The sequence below is a fragment of the Sitodiplosis mosellana genome, unplaced genomic scaffold (genome assembly GCF_009176505.1).
Source record: "Sitodiplosis mosellana isolate CC-2019 unplaced genomic scaffold, AAFC_SMos_1.0 Smas_scaffold_3, whole genome shotgun sequence".
Classification (NCBI taxonomy): Eukaryota; Metazoa; Arthropoda; class Insecta; order Diptera; family Cecidomyiidae; genus Sitodiplosis; species Sitodiplosis mosellana.
The window spans coordinates 4,038,045-4,065,105 of NW_022595246.1; the positions used below are offsets into that span (position 1 = coordinate 4,038,045).

General features: G+C 35.4%; 6 protein-coding genes across 14 annotated transcripts; 4 read left to right on the plus strand and 2 right to left on the minus strand.

The window, feature by feature from the left end:
* Positions 1 to 566: 566 nt before the first annotated feature.
* Positions 567 to 12,611, plus strand: LOC129566413 (alpha-aminoadipic semialdehyde synthase, mitochondrial). 4 transcript variants are annotated; one of them, XM_055442311.1, is made up of 10 exons: positions 567 to 777; positions 926 to 964; positions 1,036 to 1,143; positions 8,833 to 9,388; positions 9,490 to 9,927; positions 10,038 to 10,174; positions 10,333 to 10,403; positions 10,518 to 11,397; positions 11,478 to 11,676; positions 11,808 to 12,142. In XM_055442311.1, exons 1-10 carry the CDS (start codon positions 727 to 729, stop codon positions 12,110 to 12,112), a joined length of 2,784 nt encoding a protein of 927 aa, XP_055298286.1. In that variant the 5' UTR covers positions 567 to 726; the 3' UTR covers positions 12,113 to 12,142. The 4 variants fall into 4 exon arrangements, with proteins under 4 accessions (XP_055298286.1, XP_055298284.1, XP_055298283.1 ...); XM_055442309.1 differs by lacking the exons at positions 567 to 777; positions 926 to 964; positions 1,036 to 1,143 and adding exons at positions 5,431 to 7,155; positions 7,304 to 7,342; positions 7,414 to 7,521 and having other exon boundaries at positions 11,808 to 12,611; XM_055442308.1 differs by lacking the exons at positions 567 to 777; positions 926 to 964; positions 1,036 to 1,143 and adding exons at positions 6,931 to 7,155; positions 7,304 to 7,342; positions 7,414 to 7,521 and having other exon boundaries at positions 8,833 to 9,394.
* LOC129566416 (proteasome inhibitor PI31 subunit-like) lies at positions 3,001 to 4,565 on the plus strand. The gene is made up of 3 exons (XM_055442318.1): positions 3,001 to 3,325; positions 3,390 to 3,554; positions 3,642 to 4,565. The coding sequence occupies exons 1-3, from the start codon at positions 3,188 to 3,190 to the stop codon at positions 3,819 to 3,821; spliced, it is 483 nt and encodes a 160-aa protein (XP_055298293.1). The 5' UTR covers positions 3,001 to 3,187; the 3' UTR covers positions 3,822 to 4,565.
* Positions 12,612 to 12,729: 118 nt separating the features above from the next.
* Positions 12,730 to 17,599, plus strand: LOC129566415 (ethanolaminephosphotransferase 1). 4 transcript variants are annotated; one of them, XM_055442316.1, is made up of 10 exons: positions 12,730 to 13,886; positions 15,134 to 15,202; positions 15,319 to 15,505; positions 15,569 to 15,825; positions 15,914 to 16,071; positions 16,225 to 16,405; positions 16,483 to 16,503; positions 16,647 to 16,835; positions 16,975 to 17,016; positions 17,299 to 17,599. In XM_055442316.1, the coding sequence occupies exons 1-10, from the start codon at positions 13,794 to 13,796 to the stop codon at positions 17,302 to 17,304; spliced, it is 1,203 nt and encodes a 400-aa protein (XP_055298291.1). In that variant the 5' UTR covers positions 12,730 to 13,793; the 3' UTR covers positions 17,305 to 17,599. The 4 variants fall into 4 exon arrangements, with proteins under 4 accessions (XP_055298291.1, XP_055298290.1, XP_055298289.1 ...); XM_055442315.1 differs by having other exon boundaries at positions 17,492 to 17,599; XM_055442317.1 differs by lacking the exon at positions 12,730 to 13,886 and adding exons at positions 13,951 to 14,570; positions 14,785 to 15,036 and having other exon boundaries at positions 16,975 to 17,599.
* LOC129566414 (tRNA-dihydrouridine(20) synthase [NAD(P)+]-like) lies at positions 17,573 to 20,283 on the minus strand. Its single transcript, XM_055442313.1, has 6 exons — positions 19,982 to 20,283; positions 19,598 to 19,898; positions 19,396 to 19,517; positions 19,115 to 19,285; positions 18,843 to 19,008; positions 17,573 to 18,749 (listed from the first exon to the last, which is right to left on the minus strand). The coding sequence occupies exons 1-6, from the start codon at positions 20,181 to 20,183 to the stop codon at positions 18,287 to 18,289; spliced, it is 1,425 nt and encodes a 474-aa protein (XP_055298288.1). The 5' UTR covers positions 20,184 to 20,283; the 3' UTR covers positions 17,573 to 18,286.
* A 514-nt stretch (positions 20,284 to 20,797) lies between these two features.
* On the plus strand, positions 20,798 to 22,690 carry LOC129566594 (uncharacterized). The gene is made up of 11 exons (XM_055442680.1): positions 20,798 to 20,957; positions 21,167 to 21,182; positions 21,305 to 21,351; positions 21,442 to 21,540; positions 21,626 to 21,724; positions 21,815 to 21,868; positions 21,944 to 21,959; positions 22,071 to 22,117; positions 22,185 to 22,289; positions 22,364 to 22,462; positions 22,530 to 22,690. Exons 1-11 carry the CDS (start codon positions 20,912 to 20,914, stop codon positions 22,565 to 22,567), a joined length of 666 nt encoding a protein of 221 aa, XP_055298655.1. The 5' UTR covers positions 20,798 to 20,911; the 3' UTR covers positions 22,568 to 22,690.
* Positions 22,691 to 22,695: 5 nt separating this feature from the next.
* Positions 22,696 to 27,026, minus strand: LOC129566588 (tRNA-dihydrouridine(20) synthase [NAD(P)+]-like). 3 transcript variants are annotated; one of them, XM_055442670.1, is made up of 7 exons: positions 26,528 to 26,811; positions 26,267 to 26,454; positions 26,094 to 26,206; positions 25,867 to 25,988; positions 25,625 to 25,795; positions 23,333 to 23,510; positions 22,696 to 23,271 (listed from the first exon to the last, which is right to left on the minus strand). In XM_055442670.1, the coding sequence occupies exons 1-7, from the start codon at positions 26,676 to 26,678 to the stop codon at positions 22,779 to 22,781; spliced, it is 1,416 nt and encodes a 471-aa protein (XP_055298645.1). In that variant the 5' UTR covers positions 26,679 to 26,811; the 3' UTR covers positions 22,696 to 22,778. The 3 variants fall into 3 exon arrangements, with proteins under 3 accessions (XP_055298645.1, XP_055298644.1, XP_055298646.1); XM_055442671.1 differs by lacking the exons at positions 22,696 to 23,271; positions 23,333 to 23,510 and adding exons at positions 24,645 to 25,270; positions 25,339 to 25,516 and having other exon boundaries at positions 26,528 to 27,026; XM_055442669.1 differs by lacking the exons at positions 25,625 to 25,795; positions 25,867 to 25,988; positions 26,094 to 26,206; positions 26,267 to 26,454; positions 26,528 to 26,811 and adding exons at positions 23,609 to 23,779; positions 23,851 to 23,972; positions 24,080 to 24,380; positions 24,451 to 25,081.
* Positions 27,027 to 27,061: the final 35 nt, after the last annotated feature.

A 27,061-nucleotide genomic window follows, 5' to 3' on the forward strand; every position in this document is an offset into this window, starting at 1 on the left:
TCTATACAATCTAATGTAGTCTATGCTGTAAAATCGGAAAATTTACAGTTTGTCTGAACGAAGCGAAACTCTAAATATCTCAAGACGTGTGAAATATTCCAAATTTCCATTGGAAAATTTTTGAACTTCGTTTATTGTGAGAGTAAACAATTACTTAAAAATATATTTTTCGAAACAGGAAAAATTTCCTAATCGTCAACTGTACTGTGTTGCAATCATTACATTTCTAATCGAATTGAAAAGATTACAAAGTTGTGAATAGAGTGTTGACGCCAGACATATTGATAACAATGCGTAAAAAAATTCCCGAAAAAATTCCTTGGTCACGTTCATAGATCGGAACACTATGATAGAGTGGAGATGAGACTCGTTTATTGTTTGTTCGAAAACATCGCAAAATAGAAAGCCACTTCTCCTTTTCGTTAATTTAATCGCACTGATAAGGAACTCGTCTATATACAATCAAGGCACAAATACACAGCACTAAAAATGAGAGCGAATCAAATACATTGCCTCAAAATAAATGACTACTCAATTTTATTTTTTTCCAAACATATCACTTTGGATTGAAGAAGCGAGTTGTCTGTTTACGTACAGCTTATAAGTAATCTCAGTGTACTTTTCATTTTATTTGCCATTCTATCGTCGATGAGTTTCATTTAATTGTTTAACCGTTAGAATTGTTTGACACAGAAAAAGTAGCACGGAATCAGGTAGGAGACAAATATGTTGCGTATTCCGCAAAAGATTCAGCTCCATGGCATTCGATATAAGCACGTTAGTAGGTTTTAGTGATTTGTTGATTGATAGGCAGAGATTTTTGCGAGATTTTGGATTTATGTCAAGAATTCTTTTTAATGAATGTGATTCAAAAGACATTTTATTAAAATATTCTAATTTCAATATTCACATACAATGACGACAGAGTGGAAAAGTGATAGCGATTCGACGAGAGGATCAATCGGTATGTAGTGCATTTTCGATATAGAGAATGGAAAATATAACAGTAATTGAAATAAAATCGCATTAAAATAGGTTTGGGAACGAAGAGCTCCATTTGCTCCACATCATGTGAAAAGGCTGGTTAAAAAAGGTGTCTCGGTTCTAGTGCAACCTTCAAATCGTCGTGCCTATCCAATGCAGGTATGAAATCGGTGCAAAAATATTTTCAATTCACTCACTTAATCATCGAAAAAATGTCAATATGAATCAATAGATGAATAGGTTGTCAAGAAAAAGGTTAATAATATTTTGTTGGCTATAGGCAACAGTGACTATGGAAAGAGTAAATGGCCTCTCATGCCAATGTAATCTAATCATCAAGAAATAATCATTTAAGTTGTTTGTTGATTGTTATTCGCAATTAGCAAGGAATCTAAATCGAATTTTCAATCCGTCACGTTCGCGAATCATCATCAGGTGGTTCAATGTTTCGGAGAATTTCAAATTCAAGTGTCCGTGTTGAGAATGTAATGTCGTTTAACTTTTTGGCCATATTTTCCACGTTCCTAATTTCCATTGCCAATCGCCAATCACACCAGTAACAAACGAACCGTGATTGTTAACAAAGAGTACGTACACGTTTTATTTTATGAAATCCACTCAATGAACAAATCACTCAACTGATATTTTGCTGTTCATAAAAGAGTGATGCTGTGAAAAAGTCGGTCTTTTCTAAGAAAAAACTTCTTTTCTTCGCAAAAAAAACACTCTTCTTCTTGAAACTGTTTTCGAAAACTGGGCGAATTACTTGTCATTATTCTGAAATCACTTTTTTCTTGTGCAAAAATTGGTTTTTCTTGCAAAAACCATCCTGAATACAATTTGGTCTATTCAGAACATTTTTTCTATACAAAAAACCGCACCGAGACAACAAACTACGTCGTTTCAAAAATGCGTTGTTCATTTTCCAGTTTGTGTATTGTCGCTTTGAATGCATGATTCCTAATTGTAATGTGGATTTCGGATAGAATGCTGCGTAATTTTGCACCTATTTCCCTAACGTGTATGATTCGAATGAGAAAGTTGAATCAATAAATCGAAAACCGTACGGCGGCTGCGATATTCGAATTACACCATGTCCAATCAACTGCTATCGCATTAAATTACGCCTAAAATTTTCCGTTCATTGCATCAAATTCGATTCCCTTTTTTTTAAATTTTCACATGAAAATCCCATAACGCACCCATTAAACCATGATGAGTCAGCCACACATTGACATGAAAAGTAAATCTGTTTTCGATCTGACTCGTATACAATGCAAATATGTGCGGACAAAATGAAACCAAAACGAGAAATCATAAATAACTCTTTATCAGAATCAGCAGACAGTTTTGGTTTGAAAGAATTATGCAAGCGATAGCCATATATAAATAATCTTGTTTATTTTCGGCGTGAGAGTGATGAAAAAACTGATTATTCCAGAGCATTCCATAATACCAAAGAGGAGGAGAATGTGTATTTCGGTCGTGCTTGATGCTCTGAAATTTTCGGTGCAAATTATATTACACACAATTTGCAAGGGGCCATAGATTTTCAGTGTCACTAACACTCTAGCAGTCGACACATTTCAGACAGGTAGCGTTGTTTGCAGAGCGTTCGCCGGTCACGTACGCTCAATGTAAGTGAATGTGGAAAAATTCCACTGTTTCGATGAAGATTTCAAGCGTGAACAACATATGGTTCTCATTATATCCCATACAAATAAGATTCACCTATGAAACTATTGTCAATTGATGCAAAAATACGGAAAAAAAGTTTTACATCATCAGTTAGATTTAAGATCGCCAATGACATTTATCTAGACTTGAATCAATTTTGAACAAAAAGTTTTTATTCATTATTACCTTTATTTTATTAGCTATGGATTCATGTTAAGAATCATTTTGTTTGACACACTTTAAATCAAATGAAAACAATTTTTTTTTGTTTTATTTCAAAAATGACTCGAATTCGCCATCTGCTGCATATTTTTGCAATCAATTCATTCACAATAACAGTGTGGCCATATAACATTGTCTGACAACTTCATCATGAATCTTTCTATCGTTGTGTGAATAGAATTGGCATTGTATCGATTCACATCAGATGAAAAAAAATCAATATAATATAACTTCGTATTACATTACTACATATTTTTTATCTAAAATTGTTTAAATTATGAAGTTTATGAAATAAAATCGTAAAATGTCGACTGCATGTTGGGAATTATTGTACTCTATCATCGAAAATGACATAAAGTGCCAAGCAGATATTATAATTGCAATCGCTCATTGGATTTTGGTAGATCGAGCCAATTTGAGATGTCTAGGTTTAGGAGAAGAGGTAACTATTTTTATATTAAATGACAGTGAAAAATATCACAATACAATTTATTTTTATCTATTAGAAAACATTACGAGCAAATGAAGTGTCCAACGGTAACGTAAAGCTGCCAAACAATTGGAATGAAGACAGTTTCGACTATTCACTAAGATATGTGCTTGATGGAAAAGTGTATGTATTACATGGCACGGTACCTGTTGATAGATCGAAGGTTACATTGTCTTTTGCGGTAAGTGAGTTATATGATTTGGTTGTCAGTGAATGATTTGGACCATGATGATGATTAACCTTCCCTCACATTTGTTTCATATTCCAGACAGCTGAAGAAGAACCGGTTGTATTGGACGTTGATCTGAATCATGTACGTCAATTAAGAGGAAGTTTGCCGACTTTAATTCCGGATCGGAAGACTGTTTTTAGCATCTTACGTGGTTTTCACTCAATCGTACCTGCACAGAATCGCCGTACAGATGTTAGGTATGGAAAAAAGGGTTAAATCAACAATTTCATCTTAATAATGGTCCAAATTTTCGTTTTTACTCGTAATTTTAACACGTTTAGTCTTTCTTAAGTGGATTCTATCGCAAATTGTAAAACAATTCTAGCATTTTTCATAGTTAATTATGAATATTGACTAGTAACCGCTCACATTAACCCAAGCTTATTCTTTTATTAGAAATGAGGTCACACATCACTCTCGCGATATTTTTTTAGGTTAGCTAATTTCGGAATAAACTTTACATTCGATCCGAGCAATTCGTGCTAAAACTCCCTTTGCGAACAATTTCAACAAACTTTATTTATGGATCGATTTTTTTTATTTGATTTTTGTTTTAATCAGTATTTTAAAAACTACTTTTAATTTCTAGTGGAAGCTCCAGTGCGAACTCGTTGAGTTGGGAATATGAAATCTGAATGAAATTTATGCCTAATAAATGGCAAATTCCATCAATCAATCAAACACTTGCTTTCGCTATTTTGTATTATTTTTAGTGAAAAAAAAACAATTTTTCCAATTATAAAGCATTGTAGTTTGTACAAATATATGAGGTATCTCACCTCTAATAATTCAGGGGATAATATTTTATTGTAAGAAGATGAAAAATCATAAATTGAAATATTTGCCAGTGAAAATCCACTAAAATCATGTTCTTTTTTAGTCTTCGCACAATAATTTTTGCTTAAGTTTTTTAAAAATTGAAATTCTCTTAATAAATCGCAATGAATACAATTTGTAAAATGAAACGACTTTTAATTATTGATTATTGGATTGTTTAAAATACATAAAAGTCAACGTAAAACATACAATGAAAATGTTATCTTAAATTTTTAACAGCCAATAAATGTACTTCATTTTTTCTTGTTTGTGGGTGTATAAATGCTTAATGGTTTTGAGTTTTGTTTCTCTTATGAAAGTAAAATTGGTTGATTAATGAAAAAATTTGGGATTGGTTTTGTATTTATCTAAACTGCAATGGTGATATTCTCAATCCGACTACATCTTTGCCAATTTCGGCGACTTCGCATACATTACACAATGTTCCTTTGAATGTTGGTTGATACGATGCACCGCACAATGGACACTTCTCTTCCGGTTCACCTTTGTAAATCGGTTTAAATGTGTTGGCGCACAAACTAAATGGATTATGTTCATCATATTCGAGTGTGTGTTCGTCTGTGATGTTCAACTCACATGCTTCTAGAATTTTGCGAGCTTGTTGCGCCACTTCTGGTCTTGGCCCGAGCTCAAGTAATCGTCGGGTAAATGGTGCGGCCGTTTTAAAGTTCTTTAATTTGAAAAACATATTCAATGCTGTTCGCAATTTTAAAATTTGATGAACTGACTGTAAGTTACAGTGTGAGAAATATGCATCCATTTCACAGTGACGCTTCTTATCGTCGAGCGTTGCGTTTGGCAAACCTTCACGTTTCCATTTTAATTCCAACCACGTACTCACGAGAGATGTTCAATAGTTGTTTGGCTTCGGCAATTTCTTTATGATTTTCAACCAAAAGTAATGGAATTGAAATTGTTGAATCAGATCGTTAAGTTTTACATAAATTGTTGGATGTGCTTTTTCAATGTTTGCTTCCTTTCAGTTGCGGTCTGGATATCCAAACAATGGATCCAAACTGGGCAGGGTGGAGTATGATGTGCGTGCACCGATGAAGACTTGCATGAAAAGTTCTTTGAATAGCCCAAATTGTACAACACCGACTTGATCATTGACCAAACGGAATTCAAGTGAGCCGGCACGTAAGTGATCAGCAACCAAGTTTGTATTATTTGCCCTGTATTGTGTATAATCGGTGCGTAATATCCTTCAACATAACAACGCCAATTGATGAATGAATACAGAATTAATATCACCGCAGGAATGTCTTATGCAATATTTACCATCTGAAATTGCGGCAAATGGAATTTTTTTGTACCATCCCATATTTTTGATTCGTTACATTTCGAATACCAAATGTTTGATAGTATGTTATTAAAAAACGACAAAATTTGGATTTATTCGCAAGGTCCATGAATAAATGAAATGAAACAAAGTTCAATCTTAGTTCTTAGTTTCATTTCACTTACCAAATGATCTGAAAATGCCACTCATTTTCATTCTATTTGTAATTGCAAGTACACACATTTCTAACTCGTTGGTGGCCGCCAGTGCGTACATGTGAGAGAGTGATGTGTGTGTGTGTGTGTGTGTATGTGTGTGTGTGAGGAGCGGAAGGCGGTAATGACGGGCGATAGATGAAAGTAACACCATCTAGTGCAATCTGACGGTAATACTGTAAAAATTAAGCCATCAGTGGAGGTGCTTGCAGCGCTCACAACGATTTTGGTAGCTTCCCATTTAAAATACATTATGAGAGTTCCTGGAACTGTCTTTTTTATACTACTCCATTCGAATCAAACAATGATGACAAAAAATTATCAAAAAGTTCGGTTTTTCCAGACCAATTTGTCGATTGTAAAAAATCTAGTTGGAAGTCAATTCAAATATTGGATTTACAATTCAAATCAAATTCCGAGTTCGACTTCTATACAATCTAATGTAGTCTATGCTGTAGAATCGGAAAATTCAGAGTTTGTTTGAACGAAGCGAAACTCTAAATATCTCAAGACGTGTGAAATATTCCAAATTTTCATTGGACTGATTGAACATTTTTGAACTTCGTTTATTGTGACAGTAAACAATTACTTACAAATATATTTTTCGAAACAGGAAAAATTTCCTAATCGTCAACTGTACTGTGTTGCAATCATTACATTTCTAATCGAATTGAAAAGATTACAAAGTTGTGAATAGAGTGTTGACGCCAGACATATTGATAACAATGCGTAAAAAAATTCCCGAAAAAATTCCTTGGTCACGTTCATAGATCGGAACACTATGATAGAGTGGAGATGAGACTCGTTTGTTGTTTGTTCGAAAACATCGCAAAATAGAAAGCCACTTCTCCTTCTCGTTAATTTAATCGCACTGATAAGGAACTCGTCTATACACAATCAAGGCACAAATGCACAGCACTAAAAATAAGAGCGAATCAAATACATACATTGCCTCAAAATAAATGACTACTCAATTTTATTTTTTTCCAAACTTATCACTTTGGATTGAAGAAGCGAGTTGTCTGTTTACGTACAGCTTATAAGTAATCTCAGTGTACTTTTCATTTCATTTGCCATTCTATCGCCGATGAGTTTCAGTTAATTGTTTAACCGTTAGAATTGTTTGACACAGAAAAAGTAGCACGGAATCAGAGAGGAGACAAATATGTTGCGTATTCCGCAAAGGATTCAGCTCCATGGCATTCGATATAAGCACGTAAGAAGGTTTTAGTGATTTGTTGATTGATAGGCAGAGATTTTTGCGAGATTTTGGATTAATATCAAAAATTCTTTTTAACGAATGTGATTCAAAAGACATTTTATTTAAATATTCTAATTTCAATATTCACATACAATGACGACAGAGTGGAAAAGTGATAGCGATTCGACGAGAGGATCAATCGGTATGTAGTGCATTTTCGATATCGAGAATGGAAAAGATAACAGTAATTGAAATAAAATCGCATTAAAATAGGTTTGGGAACGAAGAGCTCCATTTGCGCCACATCATGTGAAAAGGCTGGTTAAAAAAGGTGTCTCGGTTCTAGTGCAACCTTCAAATCGTCGTGCCTATCCAATGCAGGTATGAAATCGGTGCAAAAATATTTTCAATTCACCCACTTAATCATCGAAAAAATGTCAGTATGAATCAATAGATGAACGTGTAAATTTTTTGTTTCCAATATTGTAAACACAGTAGTGGATTGTGGGCAGCCTCCCATTAAATTAAATTGGCCTCAAAACTAGCTTCCCTTTCGCCGAATTATAAGAATCAGCCAAAATGAAAAAATATTTTTCACAAACATGAACGATAAAATGTGCTTCTGTTGTCTAGTACAACAGATATGATTCATGCAAAATCACTACAGTCACCCATCGCAAACGATCACTCATGTATTGGTGTGCTGTCGCTTAGTTCGTCTTTCTTGTTAGAGTGATATATCTATATATGAACGTAACAGCTAGCTGCCGCGCTTCTAGATTTTTCATTTTGGCTGATTCTTATAATTCGCAAGGCGACGAATTCACAAAGAAAAGTATATTAGCATTGCGGATTCCATATATATTCGGGGAGTGAGTTGCTCAGTAATAATAATACCATTATAGAACTTAGTTCTACGTCGTGACATTGACTGCTGAAAAGTCGTAATAGACTATTCTTACAGTATAGGACGCACACAATTCGGCGAATGCGTTCGAAAGAACTGGAGTGCTTTGAATCAATAGATCAATGGTTGTCAAGAGAGATGTTAATAATATTTTGTTGGCTATAGGCAACAGTGACTATGGAAAGAGTAAATGGCCTCTCATGCCAATGTAATCTAATCATCAAGAAATAATCATTTAAGTTGTTTGTTGATTGTTATTCGCAATTAGCATGGAATCCAATCCGTCACGTTCGCGAATCATCATCAGGTGGTTCAATGTTTCGGAGAATTTCAAATTCAAGTGTCCGTGTTGAGAATGTAATGTCGTTTAACTTTTTGGCCATATTTTCCACGTTCCTAATTTCCATTGCCAATCGCCAATCCCATCAGTAGCAAACGAACCGTGATTATTAACAAAGAGTATGTACACGTTTTATTTTATGAAATCCACTCAATGAATAAATCACTCAACTGATATTTTGCTGTGATAACGCTTTGTTATCACTTTCAAATTAATTTTTTGTTTTTGTTATTCAACATGAATTCGTTTGTTGAAACAGCAGTGCAAAAATGGCTGCTGTTTACATCTTGTAATGGCACAATTTAATCGAAAATATAATTTAAAAAAAGTAACAAAAACGATGATAAGACGACGTCATATTGAACCATAAACAAAGGCTTGCCAACAAAAACAGCCAATCTGAAATTTGAGTTTTGTGCTTTTTTTCGTTTCATATCTATTCAAGTCGTATTTGGAAGCCGGTGCGATGATACGAGAAGATATAAGTGATGCAAGCGTCATATTTGGGGTGAAACAAGTGCCAATCGATGCACTCATACCGGAAAAGACCTATTGCTTCTTTTCGCACACAATCAAAGCGCAGGAATCAAATATGCCACTTTTGGATGCAATTCTAGAGAAGAATATTCGACTCATCGACTATGAGCGAATCATTGATGAATCGGGCCAACGGCAAGTTGCGTTCGGGAGATATGCAGGCGTTGCTGGGATGATCAATATTTTGCATGGATTGGGACTTAGATTACTAGCACTTGGTCATCACACTCCGTTCACACACATAGGCCCGCCACATAACTACCGCAATTCGTCAATGGCTCGTCAAGCTGTACGAGACTGTGGCTATGAAATCGCTTTGGGTTTAATGCCGAGATCCATTGGCCCACTAACATTCATATTCACTGGGTCAGGAAATGTTTCGCAGGGTGCAAAAGAAGTATTCCAAGATTTACCCATTGAATACGTTGCACCGGAGACTCTTCGCAAAGTATCCGAACATGGAAGTATGCGTTAGGTTTATTTTATATTTAATTATTTTCAATTGTTCATGCATTGATTACATCTTTGCATTATGGTTGATTTTGATTTGTGGCTTATTCATCAGGTCAAAGCAAAGTGTACGGTTGCGAAGTGAGTCGAGCGGATCATTTGGAACGTCGTGAAGGCGGTGGTTTTGATCCACAAGAATACATAGAATTTCCGGAGCGTTATATTTCAACATTTTCAACGAAAATTGCTCCTTATGCTTCGGTCGTAGTCAATGGAATTTACTGGGCAGTTGGGAGTCCAAAATTACTAACCATTCCCGATGCAAAAACTCTATTGCGACCAGCAAACACACCTTGGTTACCATACAGCCTAGGAGCCCCACCATTGCCACACCGAATGTTGGCTATTTGCGATATCTCAGCTGATCCGGGCGGTTCAATTGAATTCATGAACGAATGCACAAACATCGATACACCGTTCTGTTTGTACGATGCCGATCGTAACAAGGACACAAAAAGCTTCGCTGGTCCTGGTGTACTTGTTTGCTCGATTGGTAAGTGAAAGGAAGTAAAACTCGAATAAAATGCTCCATAAATTCATATTCAATCAAAAAAAACAAAGAAACATATCCAAATACTCAAACCATTCTCTCTTAATCATCAGACAATATGCCGACGCAGCTTCCATTAGAATCGACTGATTTATTCGGTGACCTTCTATTGCCCCATACTGTGGATATTCTACAAAGTGACGCCAGAAAACCACTTGAAAGCCATAAATTCAGTTTCCCAGTTCATTCGGTAATTTAAATTTTATTATTAAAATGTGTCGCACAGAAGAGAAAAAGAGGTGAAACTTTAATTGCGCCTAATGTCTCTTTTTAACCAAAATGATCATATGATTTTATTAAAATGGGATCTGATGATTCTTATCTTACGATGTTGTTTTTTTCTTACAGAGTATCGTTGCAAGCAACGGTAAATTGACTGAGAATTTCGAATACATCGCTGAGCTTCGAGAGTCGTCCATGTAAGTGTTCACAAAATGTTCTATATTTATAATTTTATTGATCAAATATGTGCGCATTTTCATTAGACCAAGTCGTGAACAACTATCTTTAATTTATTTATTCATTTTTTCCAGTCGCAATCGTAACGAGAGTTCGTTGGATGGTCGTAAGCAGGTGCTTGTATTGGGTGCGGGTATGGTGTGTGCACCAATGCTTGAATATCTATATCGGGATGAAAAACTATCGATCAATGTTTGTTCACAATTCAAAGATGAAGCCGATCGGATTGCCAATAAATTTCCAGGAATCCGAAGTACTTATTTAAATGTTACCGAAAATCCAAATCATTTAGCCGAACTGTGTAGCAATAGCGATGTAGTTGTTTCGCTTTTGCCATACGCACTGCATGGACTCGTTGCGGAGAAATGTATTGATGTGAAAACACACATGGTAACGGCAAGCTATATCACAGATCATGTTCGATCATTGCATCAAGCGGCTAAAGATGCCGGAGTAACTCTGTTGAATGAAGTTGGTTTGGATCCGGGTATTGATCATTTCTTGGCTTTGGAAGAGATTAAAAATATCCACGAAAGAGGCGGTTTTATTGAATCATTCATTAGTTATTGCGGTGGCCTACCAGCGCCAGAGCATTCAAATAACCCACTTCGATACAAATTCTCGTGGTCGCCAAGAGGAGTGTTGGCTAACACACTGTCACCAGCTAAATACTTGAGCCGTGGTCAGATTGTTGAAATCTTGGGCGGTGGTGATTTAATGTCAGCACCAAAAGATTTGAAATTCTTGCCTGGTTTCGCTTTAGAAGGTTTTCCAAATAGAGACTCCACCAAATACGGTGAATTATATGGGCTGGGACCGAATGTAAGCACTTTATTGCGTGGAACAATTCGCTATAAAGGCTTCTCGGAATGCATTCAAGCCATTCAAACATTGGGTCTAATCGACACCGAACCACATCCAATGCTTCATCCAAAAGGACCGGAAATCACATGGGTACATTTGAATTATGGAATTGATTCATATAAAATCAAACGAACTCTTTATAATTCTGTTTATCTCATTTTTTTAAACAGCGGCAACTCATCGTTAATATGCTCGGATTGACCGATTCGACCATTTTCTATGAAAATTTGAAACAACGTTTGGCCGAACGTATTCCACAACATGGCGAATTCATTGAACGGCTCGGTTTATTGGACGAAACGCCAGTTGTAAAATTAAATACACCAATCGACACATTGAGCGATTATCTGTCGAAACGATTGGCATTCGGTGAGTTGTTTGTATGCTTTTGCCCATTTATAGAATGTGATAATTGAAAGTTTTAATTTGAAAACCCATAAAATATTCCCACATTAAATGATGTCTTACTATGACTTATGACGCTAACTTCAATTGTATAGATGATAACGAACGTGATTTAGTAATTCTACGTCATGAGTTCATCGTACGTTGGCCGGATAATACGCGTGAAGAGAAGGGTATTGACTTTGTGGTCTACGGTACACCAGCTGCACAGGGAGGAGACTCAGCTATGGCACTAACCGTTGGTTATCCAGCAGCGATCGCAACAAAGATGATCCTCGATGGTGAAATTCAAGAGCGTGGAGTTGTATTACCATTTGCACCCGATGTCTTCATGCCAATGCTGAGCCGTTTGCGTGCCGAAGGATTCAGTTCGAGTCATTCATCCCGAATGATCAACTGAAATTGATATATATTTAAAAAAAAAAGAAAATTTCATTTCCACTTTATCTCATAAATGCCCAAATGTCAAAAGATTTCTGCCATTTTAAACGTAATTTATTTCCATTTCACAATTAAAGATTAACCCTCTAATGCATAGAACCGTCTCTAGACGGGCAACATTTGAATGCCTGTAGAACGTAAACCGTACATCGGATCACATTGCTTCAAAGGGAATTTTTATTCGTCAATGTTTTCTATTCATTTTTGTCGTTAGCAATATTTGTGTATGTAGTGTGATTGTGAAGTTATTAACAAAAATGTGTGCAAAAACAAAAGTTTGACAAAATAAATTATTTGGTTTCCAAATTAGACAAATTTTTGACACTTTTAAACAATGGATTTGATTCCAGGATTATGAATATTTTTTTTTAATTATCTATGGCCAAAAATCATCCAAGTATCAGTACTCCCAGCCCTGGGAAAAATTAATGCATTAGAGGGTTAAATGGAGCAATAAATGGTCGCTTTGCTTTACTGTATTTTCTATAATTACACTGAGATTTCAATGGAAGTCCGATGATGAATGAGAACGATAGCGAGCGACAGAAAAAAAATGTCGTCGCGTGTTGAGTAGCAGAAAATGGAAGCAATTAGTATCGGTTGAACTTGACACTAAGGAATACTATAAATTTCAATCAATAATTGCTAGTTGTTTTTGTATTATTTTTTTTCGCTTTGTTTATTAGAATTTCAAATATCATTACGTGTTTTTGTTTCTGATCGCATTAGATCCAATTTTAGGCAGATTTTCAAAGCGGAACCATCAAAAATTCGTATGACGAGTACGAAACAGATAGATTCACACGCATTCTCACGATAACGGTTGCACTGATAACAGCGTTCACACTGAAATTGAGCTACACAACAAGCGCTTCTGTCGACATATACACACTAAGTGACTGAACAACATGGAATAATTAATCAGCTGGTCGTCTGTGTGTGTCCCGATCGCTCGCCTTTTCTTCTTGCCCTATGCTGTGCCATTCGTCATAGTTTGTGCTCAAACAAAAATGTGTGTGATTCGTACAAAAAAACATATTTATCATCAAGAGCGATTGAATTAACGGCGAAACGCAACAATATGATTGTATGAGTACAATAAATTGTCGTCGTCGTCGTAGTTGTTGTTGTTGATAGATTGATACGACCATTCTCTCTCTCTCCCTCTCACTCGCCTGGCAATTCCATACCACATATGGAATGTTTCGGAAATGTTTCGTCACTTTGAAATACACAGTGGTCGAGCGAACCACGGTGCAAGTGCAAACGTACTGATACAACTGGAGTACAGAACAGAAAACAGAAACAATATTTTGTGTAGTAGTTCGTTTGTGACCGCAGAACTCGGAGCAGTTGTTAATATTTTACTGTGCAAAACGTGTGATAGTGCCCATGATTTTTAACGGATATTGATTCGATTTGGAAAATGTACGACTGAAATGGAGTGTGTGTTGCAAGTTGTTTTCTCTTCTGAATTAAAAAAAATCACCTAATCCTTCAAATCAATAGCTTTTTCTATACACTTGATACTTTTCTGCAACTCCATTTCCGTCGTTTGCAATTGAAACAATCAAGTAGTTCTTTTTCTGTTGCTGCTCACACGAAAATCAAATCGACTACGATTCAGCACTGTGTAGTGAATGTGTTTGATATTTCGTGCATTGCATTTTTTTAAAATGTCGAAAACAACTTATTTACGTGATGAACATCGAAGGGGCTTTGATAATTATAAGGTAGAATCCAATCTAACCATCAATAATAATTCATTTGCTTTGGCTTGAGTTTAAATCATGCGAAAAAAAAAGATTTTTCAAGTTAAAGATAATTACATTGTTACTAATCATCGAATGTGCTACAACTTTATCACTTTACAAAAATAAACTGGCCGGTGAAGTAGTTTGTTTGTTTCAAATCGTCCGACATGCAACAAAAGTATAAATGACCATACAAAATCTCTATTGAATATCTGTGACAAAAGTTCAGCGAATAATCAACAACAGCAAACAAATAGTTCATTTCAATGAAGCGAAACTGGACAAATTACTTCTGCGGTTGACGCGCGAGCGCTCTATCACTATGTTGAATATTTTATGTTTATAGGGCGCAGACACAAGTTGTATTTTTTTTTGAAAACACATGTGCTCCGTATCGACACAAGTCATACGATTAAAATAGAGACAAGGAGAGAGAGAGAGAGAGAAGGGGGGAAAACGATAGACTACATTTAAAAAATTCATTCAACACGAAACATCATTGTGTCGTCATAAGGTCAAAGTTTTTCCTATATATTCGCTTCTTTCTTAATACTGTACTTATGTGCCAACGAACGTTATCGACGAATATTTTGCCGGTAGTAGGTTTGGAAGTATGAATGACGACGACGACGAAGACGAATATGTACATTTCATTCGAACAAAGTGAGTTGAACGTGAAGAATTTTCCATATTTAGAACGATATTCGCTTGTTTAGAATATCGATCGTTTATTTGTTTTGTTGTTGTTCGTAATTGCGCTCATACTCATAAATCCGGAATTTCAACCATGATTTTATCGACCGGCTAATTTCATGCATCAATATGCGAATTTGATTCTCTTTCTCTCTTGCCCGCTCTCTATCTCCACCACGACTAGATTTTTACGAGTCTACAGTGGCACCAGCTATTAAATGTAATCAAAACTCAATTACAGCAGCACACAAATAATTGATGAAAACGTGTAAAGCAAAATATGAAGAAAACAAAAGCAACGAATATGCGATAAAGAGCGCTGAACAGAAAAGTGTCCGTATTCCGTATACAATAAGCCATACGCTATTTAACATGGATATTTGTGTCAAATCACAACTGTGCATTATGGAGCAGATAACATTTATTTAACTTGGTGGTGTGATTGACTTTTGCCTGGCATTTTTTTCTTTTTCAAAACATAATAATCAATTTCATTGCACATTTCAATTGGGTTTTCCTTTATTTTCTTACAGTACAGCTGTGTGGACACCAGTTTCCTTAGCCGAAATATTATGCACCCATTTTGGAATTATTTGGTTCAAGTATGAAATGTCTTCAACTATATTTTCCTAGTGGGCATCGAAAGCTATTAATTTGTTTTTCCATTTTCTTTTCTGTCTTTTCTCCTTTTGTTATTTTTTTTATTTCCTTTTTGAAGTTCTTTCCACGATGGGTGGCTCCAAATTTGATAACCTTCACTGGATTTCTTTTGACCATTGTGAACTTTCTATTGATTGGATACTATGATTTTAATTTCAATGCTGCTAATGACCACAGCAAAAGTGTTATACCTGACTGGGTTTGGATTGTCGCATCGATTAATATATTTGTTGCGTACACTTTGGGTATGTTTTCCGTAATGTTCGATTCAACGTCGTCCATCTGATGGAAACCCATTTCAATTGCAGATGGTATCGATGGTAAGCAAGCTCGTCGAACCGGTACGAGTGGACCTTTGGGGGAATTATTCGATCATGGTGTCGATTCATATTCCGCAGCACTGATCCCAATCTATATGTTTAGCATATTTGGAACAGATCAAATCTCACCGCTGCGTATGCATTTCATCATATGGAATGTGTTCCTCAACTTTTATCTGACACATTTCGAAAAATACAATACTGGAGTGTTGTATCTACCCTGGGCGTACGATTTCACCATGTGGGTAGGAAATTGCTTCTTCTATCTTTCTGGCCAATTAATTTCGCTTTAATTTCTGAGTGGATATTGATGTTATCACCGGGTTTATCTAGGGCGTAACCATTGTTCTGATGATCACCGGCATTTTTGGAATTGAAATGTGGAGATTTACACTGCCAGGTGGATATACGCCAGCCTTTGCTTTCGAGATGACTTTATACATTAGCGGTTTAATATCAAGCCATCCGTTTATCATCTATCGCATTATCGTGTAAGTAGCAAGTAGTGTAATAAAAGTCAAAGGAAATCGTACATCACCATCAGAAAAATAACTAATATTTTTCATTTGAAGCTGCGAGTATAATAACATGGAATAATGTTAATTGCATTTGAGATGGAAATCTAATGAATTCGCCTTTTGCAGGTCATATACAAAACGAACGGGCAAAATGAGACCGTTCATTGAAGCGGTTCGACCATTGTTTCCCTTTGTCTTATTGTTTATCATCACCACCATATGGGTGATATTTTCAAGAAACAACATTTTGTCAAGGGAACCGCGAATACTCTTTCTCCTCTTTGGAACCATCTTTTCCAATATTAGTGTAAGTCATCATCGCTTTCATTTTGTTCACATAAAAATTAACCAAAAATTCTTCATGATTTCCCAATTTTCATTTAGTGCCGCCTTATTGTCGCTCAGGTACGTAAATGTGGTTTAAATGTCAGCTTTTCATTACAATATTCCTTTGTCGACTATTTTTTAAATTTAAATTGTATTATTGATTTAAATATTGATTAAAAAATAATATTGATTTTATTATTATTCATATTTGAAAAAAAAAGATGTCTGATACACGAGCCGATGGATTCAATCATTTGATATGCCTGGTCATAATAGTTTTTGGATTATCAGTTGCACCACTCGACAAATTCGATGCCAACATTACAATCGATCCAGACATCGAGAAAACTCTTGTGTACTGTTTAGCTGCTATCGCAACTCTAATGCATTTTCATTTTGGTTATGGGGTGGTAAGTTGAAATAGTTCCCCATTTAGTTTATTTCATCTTCAATAACATCCATCCAAATTTAAATGAATTATCATGGATAAATTTCATCTTAATTTGAACATTTCGTGCTAATTAAATCACATCGTTTCATTCTTTCCAGGTCCGCGAGATGTGCGATCACTTCAAGATCCGATGCTTCAAAGTAAGAACAAGAACAGATGGCAAAGAAACGCATGACAAACTCAACTAACAAGCATGTTTACGTTTAAGTGCATGAAAAAAAAAATTGATATCGAAACCAGTATATATGTATACATATTTATATATATTTAAAGTGTGAAATACATTTAGGCATTAAGTTGTGTCTTATTGTTTCTTAAATTAAGTGATTATTATTTATTTCTAAAAATAGCTGACAAACTTAAGGGGCAAATTGATTGCATAACAAAATTTGAACACTGTAAATCTTGATTCAATTTTATAGATCTAAACGTTGTGACGACAATACCTTCACTCATCTCGATAAAAAAAAATGTGATTTTGTTCGTGTAAAAAGTGTCAAGTTTGTAAAAAAAATGGTTTGCATGAGATCATATGAACAAAATATTACTGGGCAACTTTGTGATCAATTTACTCATTTGTTAAACGATACCGTTTTCTTTGATTTCCACTTACAGATTCCACCACAGCCACCGCAATCAATTAGTATCTAAGTCAATGTGTAATTTAATGAATGAAACTATACCAAAATGTAATGAATAAATTCGAATCCTGATTTTATTTCATCCATTTTTGTCCCAATATTTACGCAAGTATTTCGTCGCAATATTGCTGACGTTATTTTAATATATAAGTTGAGGTTGAATTTGGAGGTCACTTCAATTTTGTGCTTTCATTGTTTTTTTTTCTCAATTTTCAAACAAAAGAAAATGTGGAAAGTCAAACTTCTATGCGTTTTCAATCAAAATTTAGATTAGAACGATATATAGGCAAACTCACCAATTTGATCAGAGAGTTTAATCATTGGATTTTCCACCCGATCTACAACCTCCATAACCACCATTTCCACCGAAAATTGATTTTGCAGAAGTGGTTCTACTGACATTGGACGTTCGGGTCGTCGTAGCCCACCAAATCGAAATGGTAGATCTTATCGATATGGTGGGCCTCAACGAAATGGTCGGAGTCAATGCGGTAGACAAAGTCGATTCAGATGAACCACGAGAGCTCCAAAAGGAGCTTCGACCACTCGAAGAAGCACCAGACGTAATTCACAGTCAAGACAACGTACAAACCGTCAACAGAGAACACAAAGACAACGACAACAGCCTTCTTACGATGACGCTGAAGATGTAGCAGATGAATAGAGCAATTATTTACCAAATTTTTTTTGCCAATTTTCTCTTCATTTTCATGTACACAAATTAATTACAACAGAATTTACAAAGTGACATTCTTATAAATGTTGAATTCTATCTGTTCAGCAGGCTCCCTTTCTTAATCAGATCTTCTTCTTTGACTAAATCTATGCCCAGCAGACATACGAGAGCCGCTGCTTGTTCGGCAAACCGTTTGTTCTTCTCCCAATACGAGCTTGCGTATTTTTTGCCTTGAAATGTAATCACCGTTTGGAATAGGGAATCTTCTTGATTTGTCTCATATGTGGGAATATTCAGTCCGTTTTTATGCGCATATGTGTGTAGAATCACTTTTGGCATATCTTTTTCGGTATAATGAGCCCGGAAGTAAGCGATACTTCTAGTGTAAATATCTGGATCGTTTGAAACTTTTATTCGTTTTGGACAGGGGCTATCCGTTCCGTCTTCATTTCTCCGTAAAACTGTGTCTGGAACACACGACCGACGACAATGCATACCCTTTTCCTCGTACTCTCTTTGTGTCTTTCGGCAATAATCTCCCAAATCCCATATATCACTGTAATTGATTGTAAATTCTTTATTTGGGCACATCTTTATCATTATATACACATGGCGACGATGTGCATAGGAAATCGAAAAAGGTAATTACCAAATTTCATTTAAAGTCTGACATTCCAAAAATTTCTTGCCTCTCGGCGTTTCTTGCAATTCGCGCAGCATCATTTGCACACAGTATTTGGTTATGTTTGGCGAGCTATCAAAATCGATGCACAGCTTCAAGTATTCGGTTATGACTTCGTCCAATGGCAGTTTCCCTGAAGCGTTAGCGGAGAATGACGTTTTTAAAATTGATTCACATACAACAATAAATAAGGAAGTTACAATTTATATGATTGAAATGAATTTTCCATGCAGCCTTACCTTCTTTTCGAAACACAGACACGTTCCATTCAGCTGCTCGTGCTATCATTACACTCGTCGTACCACATTTATGGCGAAATTTCAAGATGTCATCGTAGTTGTCAATATCACGAGATCCGCCGTTTGCAATTACTGGAATCTTCAAACGTTCAGCAATTTTGCGTATCGCTTCTGATGAGAAGAATACAGAAATGAGTAAATACAATTAGCGTACACGGTTTTGAATTTCGATCGATTAGCCGAGATTTTCATACATCTTGGATGTGTAGATAGACACTTGCCTGTGTTATTTGGATGATGTGGTCGTTCGTCTTTTTTCCGGCCATGAACTCCAATGGCGCTGATACCAGTTGCCTCAAATTCCTCCGCCAATTTGATGGTGTCATCTGGATTGTTCAAAATTCTTGAAGAATTTCAATTAAAATCAAATGCTTGTCATTTCACAGCACGAATGCTTCAATTCATCTTGAGAAGAATATTTACCGAATTTTGCATGTAACAGGAATTTTGACATTTTGCACCAAAGTATTCAGAATGTTTTTCGCTCGTTCTGGATCGGTTAATAGAGCGGCACCCATTCCACCTTTGAGACTGAATGCTTTTGGACATCCCATGTTGATATCGATAGCCGCCACATCATTCTCCACCATTTTGGCCACTTTTAATGCACGTTCGGCGTTCGCTGTGCCCAACTGCAGTACAACCTTTCCTTTTTCCAATGGACATGTTCTGAAGGTAAGTGCACCGTTGTTTTTGTCGACAAAATCGACGGTGCCTAGGACTTCTGTTTGAACCAAGTACAATAGATGGAAGAAAAATTTGGTAACAGCAAAAGAAAAAGTTTAATTTTTCAATTTGAATGCAAACCATTCTCATATCGATAGGATCCAAGGAATTTGAAGTCAATTATCTCCTCGGTGTAAACAAGATCAGCTCCATATCGCAATGACAATAATCGAGTCGCCAGTGTGCCAATCTTGACCATAGGTGCCAAGCAGATTTTGTTCCTATAGTCTATTTTGGCTTCATCTGTGTCCATTTTCACGGAATTTTCTTCTTTTTGGCCCATTTCAACAAATCTAACGTGCCTATTATGCACTTATTTAATTGTTTTTCTGACGAACTTTGAATGAACTGTTGAACTGTCAATAGGAAATCATTCACGTGTTACTACATTGTGGGGTGCGTTCTCATGGTTGTCAATATACCATCATCACATTCAAATTCTGAATTCTTTGCTTTTCTTGTTAGATTGTTATGTATTGTGTTCAAATGTTTTTTTCCAAATAAATAAAACATTTATGAAAATTTTGATCACTTAGATATTTTATCAAAATCTCAACTATTTTTCATGTCGATCATAGCTCAGCATGATTTTTAGGTCTTTTTCATGATATTGATTGAAAAAGGAAGAATATTTTAAATGCAATGATTTATTAACCGATATTTTATCTTTATTTTATAGTCTTTAATGCCCAAATTCATAGTTTATTATGCATCTCAAATGTACATACATAACTTCAATTTACTTACGACATCCTTGGATTGTTGACGACCAATTTTTTCATTTAAGCACATTTTTTTTGTAAATTATCGCTACAACGACTTTCCCTAATCGAATGAAGTGATAAGAGCTCAATGAATATTTTGTGTCTTTACTAATCTGTCTATTTTTGGTTTGAAATCATCTAAGTTCAATTGATATTCATATATAAATTCAGTACTCATCCATCAAGTCAAGGCTTTGTTTCAAATTTGATTGAATCATCGAGTAGAAAGCAATTCATATTTTGAATTATGAGATTCGTCATTCTGTTGGTTTTATGCTTTAGTGCATGTAAAGGTAAGGATATATCTAGTTAAATACTTTCGGAGCTTGCTTTCATTCGTTAAATGTTAAATATCAATAGCATTGATTCAATACTCAATGTATTAAAATTAAATACAATAGTTAATTTCTTTTGCAATGAAAATAATTATAAAATGATCGTACAATTTATTTAATTATACAAATGTAAAGTATGTGAGGAGTAAATTTTTTTCTTTTTACAGGTGTTCATGTCGACGAGTGAGTTAATAGCTACGAATCTTTTACAAATACTTCGTTTTTACTTCACGCGTTTTTTTTTTCAATATATTTTTTCAGTAAAAAAAATCAAATTTTAATCAGTTTCCTCAAAATATTTTTAGATTCAGCTTTTCAAATGTACTCGATATCGTTTACTTGATAAGAGAAGGTAATCTTAAAACTGTTTTGAAGCATTATGTCACAAAAACTGATGACTTCTTGCTGGGAAAATAAAAATGTTTAAATTATTGAATATTAGGTTTGATGAAGACAGCTGACCACTTAATTGCCCTGGAATGTGTCAATGCTCGAAATGAAGAAAATGGTCAAGTTTTCCTTCATGTGTGTGCAGAAAAGGGTAAGTGTGAATCATGAAAATGGAACCAATCAAGTGTACTAAACGATTTGATCTAAATCCATCGAATCAATCTATTGATATTTAGGTTCGCTTCTTTGTGTCAAGGAGCTTCTTCGAAACGGTGCTGATCCAAATATCAAAGACAATTTCAACAAGAGGCCAGTTGATTATGCTAAAGCAAATGGTGACAAATGACACTTGATTCTTGGAAATTTTGAATCAAGTCCCTTTTTGAACAAACGTAAAAAAAATCACTTTTTTTTATTCTTCCTAGAATACGTGGTTATCACTTCCAAATTAACAGAAGCAATGTTGAAAAGTACTGCTGGTAATATATTGATAGAATTGCAAATTCCAATCAAGATTCAATTTGTTTTTATAAACGTTCTTTGTTTTGTTATAGGTGATGTTGCGGGACAGTAAGTAACAAATTCGTTCGTTAAAATAATTAGAATATATGGAACCGTTTGTATTATAATTTGATTGACCATTTTATATTTCATTGCGATTTTCTTTCTATGTCTTCGTAGAGCTTGTCGCATTGATGAAGCCGATTGGAAGAAAATGGGACGAAAAAGTGCGTTAGGAAGGAAATTTTGGCATTTAAAAATCTCAATTAAAAACCAAATGTTTACTATTTGCAGGCTTTGGTGACCTTATTGATGAAGTCGTTGGCATTGGAATAAATAAACGATTTGGCGCTCCATTCGGCGACGGAGGCACTCTTCTTCATGAATGGTCGAAAAATAGTAATTTGAGATTTTTGTTAAAAAAAAAAACCGAGAATTGATACCGAATATAATCGTTTTCAACAATTATTTAGATGTTACACTCGGCATTGAAATGTTGTTAGAGGCAGGAGCCGATCCGAAAATCAAGGACAGTAATAAGAAGACAGCACTTGACCATGCTGTTGGCAAAGGTGAAATGCCATGTGAAATAAACATCAATAAACAGATACTCTAATCCATATACGTATTCAATTTTAGGCTATTGGAAAATCGCAGAGCTGTTATCTAATGCATGATTTCCACGTCAATACAATCCCATGACGATATTCCGGACTTTTTCAATATTTAGATAATATTCGTGTAACATCATATTTAAATCAAAGCACATTTGCTTATAAAGGTCGATTCGGAACAAAAGATCATGTTTTATTTTGTTTTCAATTGAATCGATATTATTATCGTAAAAAATATGAACAAATTTATTTTACTCTTTCATTATATTTCTAACTAATACGAATCAGCTCTCAGCAGTTGTACTTGATCGTCCGGCAATTTGTCCAATAAACAACCAATTACAATCAGAAAATGTTCTTCAAATAAGCCTAAATGATGACAGACGACAAGAGCGGCCGCTTGTTCGGCAAACTTTTTCTCTCGATCCCAAATCAATGAAGCAAACTTTTGCCCATTAAAAGTGACAATCGAATAGAAGAGACGATCTTCACGTTTCGTTTCGTAGGTTGGTATCGGTAATTTGTTTCGTCCAGCATAGCCATAAATCAACACTTTTGGAAGGGTTTCCAATCCGAAATATTTTCTTTGGAATCGCATCAGAGTGAATGTAATGTTTTGATCTTCGTACATTCGTTTTCGAAAATCAAGAATTTCGGTTGGCATATCTTCCAATCGTGTTTTTGGAGAGCATGGCAAATGCACGAGTCCTTTGGCTTCGTATTCTCCGTGCACTTTTCGGCAATATTCTCTCAATCTCCAAGGTCGACTGCAATGAATGATTTCAATTGAAAGATATAACCAAGATGCGAGGTTCAGTGTCCACTTACCATATTTGCTCAAGTTTTTCTGCATCTTCGACCTCTCGTCCGAATTTCTTCTTCTGTAGTTTATCATCATTTAAGTTGTACATTTTGCCTAGCACGTATTTCGTGTTTGCTACCGAATTATCATAATCGACACAGTATTTCAAATAGTCATGAGCCACATCATCGATTGATAGCAATCCTATGTATAAGCAATCGAACAACATGTAGTAAATCTCTTCATTTAAAATTTGTTGCGTTCTTAAAATACTTTATATCCCAATGAGGAGATCTTGTTACCTTCTTTGCGAAAAATGCTAACATTTTTCTGAGCTCCTCTCGCAATCATCACACTCGATGCACCACAGTCAGATCGAAACTTTTCAATGTCTTCGTAGGATTCAATGTCATCTGATCCACCGTTTGCAATGACTGGAATTTTCAATTCTGCAGCAATTTGTCGAATAGCATCTGCACACAAAAACCAAATAAATATATTATGAGTTCCCATGTTAAAATGAATTGATATCAGTCAACCCAACCTTTATTCACTGGTTCACTCGATTTTTGCGATTTGGTCCTTCCATGAACTGCTATCGCACTAATACCGGTACTTTCAAACTCTTTTGCCAACTTGATCGATTCCTCAATATTGTTGAATACTCTGCAGAGAAACGTACATTTTCATCTCTTAGAATAAACAGCACTTGTTTCAAGTAGAAGATTAATGCAGAACAAATGACATCCTTGTAAAGAAAGTTGGCCATTTACCTAATTTTGCATGTGATGGGAAGCGGAATATTTTTCACTAATTGTGTGAGAATATTCTTAGCATTGTCTGGATTTAACAGTAGTTTAGCGCCCATTCCAAAGTCGGTACTGTATGGTTTTGGACAGCCCATATTTACATCGATGGCTGAGACGTCATTCTGTACCATTTTTGCCAGGGCAACCGCTCTCTCTGCATTTGCTGTTCCCATTTGGAAAATCAGTCGGTCTTTTTCTTCAGGACTCGTTCGAAACGTACAGTATCCATTCGCTTCATTTACAAAATCCACTGTGCCGAGAATTTCTTTGAGGAAAATTGTAAATCAAACTTTAATTTTCATAGCCATATCAACACTTGGGATTCAGGTACTTACCATTAACCTTCCTCTTGGACATCAGCAAGCTGAGATCGATTAATTCGTCGGTATAAACTAAATCCGCTCCATATTTCAATGCCAATAGTCTGGTTGGAAGCCTGCTTCCTCGCACCATCGGCGCTAAAATCAACTTATTGCAGTAGTTTATCATGTTCACTCTACGGCTCCATAAATTCAAAACCAATTCAACATTCAAGTTGTCCCATTTTATTTTACAAATTAAATGAAAAGTCTATTTAAAATCTTAAAACGAATTTCACAATCATATTGTTTGCTAGATTTGTATTTCTATCGCACGTTGTATTTGACACCTTTGAATCGAGGGTCTGTTCAGTAAATGCAGCGGAAAAAAGTTTTGGCTTATTTCAACGACAGCTGATTGTCAAAAATGAATGTCATCCCGAAACCAAATAATGTTTTTAATTTGATTCAGTAACAATCAGATTTTGATTTTTTTTCGTCCTTTTTTTGTTGGAATTTCGTTATGTACAAATTGACAATTACACGTGGATTAGTACTCGAGTAGTATGAATCAGCGCTTAGTAATTTATCTTCAAACTTTTCTGACAAACGTCTCACAAACCACTGAGTACCACCAAAACATGTTCTCCGAATAACGGTAGATGATTAAAGCTGTAGCTGGTGCTGTAAACTTTGTTCGCCCTTCAAAATTTCCAACATTCGTATTCGATGTTGAACAACTTCTGTTGTCATATCCTCCAGTTTGGATTTTGGAGAGCATGGCAAATGCACGAGTCCTTTGGCTTCGTATTCACGGTGCACTTTTCGGCAATATTCATCCAATCCCCAGCCTCGACTGCAAAGGTAAAAGTGTGTTTTATAGAAAAAAAGAAATTGGAAAAGGGAAAATTAATGTTCACTCACCATATTTGATCGAGTTTTTCTGCATCCAAGAATTCTCGACCAAACTCCTTCTTCGAAATTTTATCATTATTCAATTTATACATCGTTTCTAGCACAAATTTGGTGTTTATCGCCGGATTATCAAAGTCAACGCACATTTTCAAATAGTCACGAGCGACTTCGTCGATTGGTAGCAATCCTAAGAATAAGCAATCGAATAATATGTAGTGAATTATGAATGTATGAATCCAAATAAGTTGCATTCTTGAAAAAAATTTCTTCATCTAAAAATGGATCTTCATCTTGCCTTCTTTGCGAAAAATGCTAACATTTTTCTGAGCACCTCTCGCAATCATCACACTCGATGCACCACAATCAGATCGAAACTTTTCAATGTCTTCGTAGGATTCAATGTCATCTGATCCACCGTTTGTAATGACTGGAATTTTCAATTCTGCAGCAATTTGTCGAATAGCATCTGCACACATAAATCAAATAAACGTAATGTGAGTTTCCATGTTAAAATTAATTGGAATCAGTCAACCCAACCTTTATTCACGGGTTGCGTGGATTGTTGAACCGGTGTCCTTCCATGAACTGCTATCGCACTGATACCGGTACTTTCAAACTCTTTTGCTAACTTGATCGATTCCTCAACATTTTCGAATATCCTGCAATTGAATGTATATTTAACTTTCTTAGTACAAAGAGCAATTTTTTTCGAAAAATTTCAAATAAAGCTATTGGTTGCTTTGAAAAAAAGGTTATTCATTTACCTAATTTTGCATGTAATAGGTAACGGAATATGTTTGACTAATTGCGTTAGTATATCTTTGGCATTGTCTCGATTTCCTAGCAGTTTGGCGCCCATTCCGTATATGGTTGAATACTATGATATAAAAATCTTCTTTAAACTCTTTATAAGTGATTTTTTTTCCAAGATTCTTACTGGTTTTGGACAGCCCATATTAACATCGATCCCTGCGACGTCATTTTGTACCATTTTGGCCAAAGCAACCGCTCTGTCTGCATTTGATGTACCCATTTGGAAGATCAATCGGTCTTTTTCCTCGGGACTCGTTCGAAACGTACAATGTCCAATGATCTCGTCCACATAATCTATTGTGCCCAGGATTTCTAAACAAAAAATAGTGAATGTAACTGAATTCATTTTCATCATCACATTGACCCTCGGAATTAAGGCACTTACCATTAACCTTCCTCTTGGACATCAGCAAGCTAACATCAATCGTTTCGTCGGTATAAACCAAATCCGCTCCATATTTCAATGCCAATAGTCTGGTTGGAAGCCTGCTTCCTCGCACCATCGGCGCTAAAATCAACTTATTGCAGTAATTCATTATGTTTACTCTATGGTTGCACAAATCCAGACGAAAATCAACATTCAATTCGTCCCATTTTATTGAAAATTTTAAACTAAACTTCAACTCAAAATGTAAAAATCAATTCCACAATTGCATATTGTTTGTTAGATTTGTATGTCTATCGCACGTTGTATTTGACATTTTCGAAACAAGGGTCTGTTCACTGCACTGAAAGGTGTTCGCCTATTTCGATGACAGCTGCTTGTTAAATATGCATGTGTCATTCCGAATGATATCATTCTGTGTGATTTTCAGTGTCTTTGTTTTCATGTAAAGAAAAGTAGCAAAACAAAAAAGTTGTTCTACGTCGAAAATTCGTAATAATCAGATCAAAGCTCAAAATTTTTCTGTGTTATTTT

What these genes read in the sequence shown, in the direction of transcription:
- LOC129566416 (XM_055442318.1), top strand. Translation starts at nt 3,188, where the DNA reads ATGTCGACTGCATGTTGGGAATTATTGTACTCTATCATCGAAAATGAC. An exon ending in GTCTAGGTTTAGGAGAAGAG is followed by an intron (nt 3,326 to 3,389) that starts GTAACTATTTTT and finishes TTTATCTATTAG; the next exon opens with AAAACATTACGAGCAAATGA. An exon ending in AGGTTACATTGTCTTTTGCG is followed by an intron (nt 3,555 to 3,641) that starts GTAAGTGAGTTA and finishes TTCATATTCCAG; the next exon opens with ACAGCTGAAGAAGAACCGGT.
- LOC129566588 (XM_055442669.1), bottom strand. Translation starts at nt 24,604, where the DNA reads ATGATAAACTACTGCAATAAGTTGATTTTAGCGCCGATGGTGCGAGGA. An exon ending in GTCCAAGAGGAAGGTTAATG is followed by an intron (nt 24,381 to 24,450) that starts GTAAGTACCTGA and finishes TTTTCCTCAAAG; the next exon opens with AAATTCTCGGCACAGTGGAT. An exon ending in GAGTGAACCAGTGAATAAAG is followed by an intron (nt 23,780 to 23,850) that starts GTTGGGTTGACT and finishes TTTTGTGTGCAG; the next exon opens with ATGCTATTCGACAAATTGCT.
- LOC129566415 (XM_055442314.1), top strand. Translation starts at nt 13,794, where the DNA reads ATGTGTTTGATATTTCGTGCATTGCATTTTTTTAAAATGTCGAAAACA. An exon ending in TTTGGAATTATTTGGTTCAA is followed by an intron (nt 15,203 to 15,318) that starts GTATGAAATGTC and finishes TCCTTTTTGAAG; the next exon opens with TTCTTTCCACGATGGGTGGC. An exon ending in CGTACGATTTCACCATGTGG is followed by an intron (nt 15,826 to 15,913) that starts GTAGGAAATTGC and finishes GGGTTTATCTAG; the next exon opens with GGCGTAACCATTGTTCTGAT.
- LOC129566594 (XM_055442680.1), top strand. Translation starts at nt 20,912, where the DNA reads ATGAGATTCGTCATTCTGTTGGTTTTATGCTTTAGTGCATGTAAAG. An exon ending in CGTTTACTTGATAAGAGAAG is followed by an intron (nt 21,352 to 21,441) that starts GTAATCTTAAAA and finishes ATTGAATATTAG; the next exon opens with GTTTGATGAAGACAGCTGAC. An exon ending in TCATGAATGGTCGAAAAATA is followed by an intron (nt 22,290 to 22,363) that starts GTAATTTGAGAT and finishes ACAATTATTTAG; the next exon opens with ATGTTACACTCGGCATTGAA.
- LOC129566414 (XM_055442313.1), bottom strand. Translation starts at nt 20,183, where the DNA reads ATGGGCCAAAAAGAAGAAAATTCCGTGAAAATGGACACAGATGAAGCC. An exon ending in CCTGTTACATGCAAAATTCG is followed by an intron (nt 19,518 to 19,597) that starts GTAAATATTCTT and finishes AAATTCTTCAAG; the next exon opens with AATTTTGAACAATCCAGATG. An exon ending in ACATCATCCAAATAACACAG is followed by an intron (nt 19,286 to 19,395) that starts GCAAGTGTCTAT and finishes TCTTCTCATCAG; the next exon opens with AAGCGATACGCAAAATTGCT.
- LOC129566413 (XM_055442308.1), top strand. Translation starts at nt 7,105, where the DNA reads ATGTTGCGTATTCCGCAAAGGATTCAGCTCCATGGCATTCGATATAAG. An exon ending in ATGGCATTCGATATAAGCAC is followed by an intron (nt 7,156 to 7,303) that starts GTAAGAAGGTTT and finishes CAATGACGACAG; the next exon opens with AGTGGAAAAGTGATAGCGAT. An exon ending in TTCGACGAGAGGATCAATCG is followed by an intron (nt 7,343 to 7,413) that starts GTATGTAGTGCA and finishes GCATTAAAATAG; the next exon opens with GTTTGGGAACGAAGAGCTCC.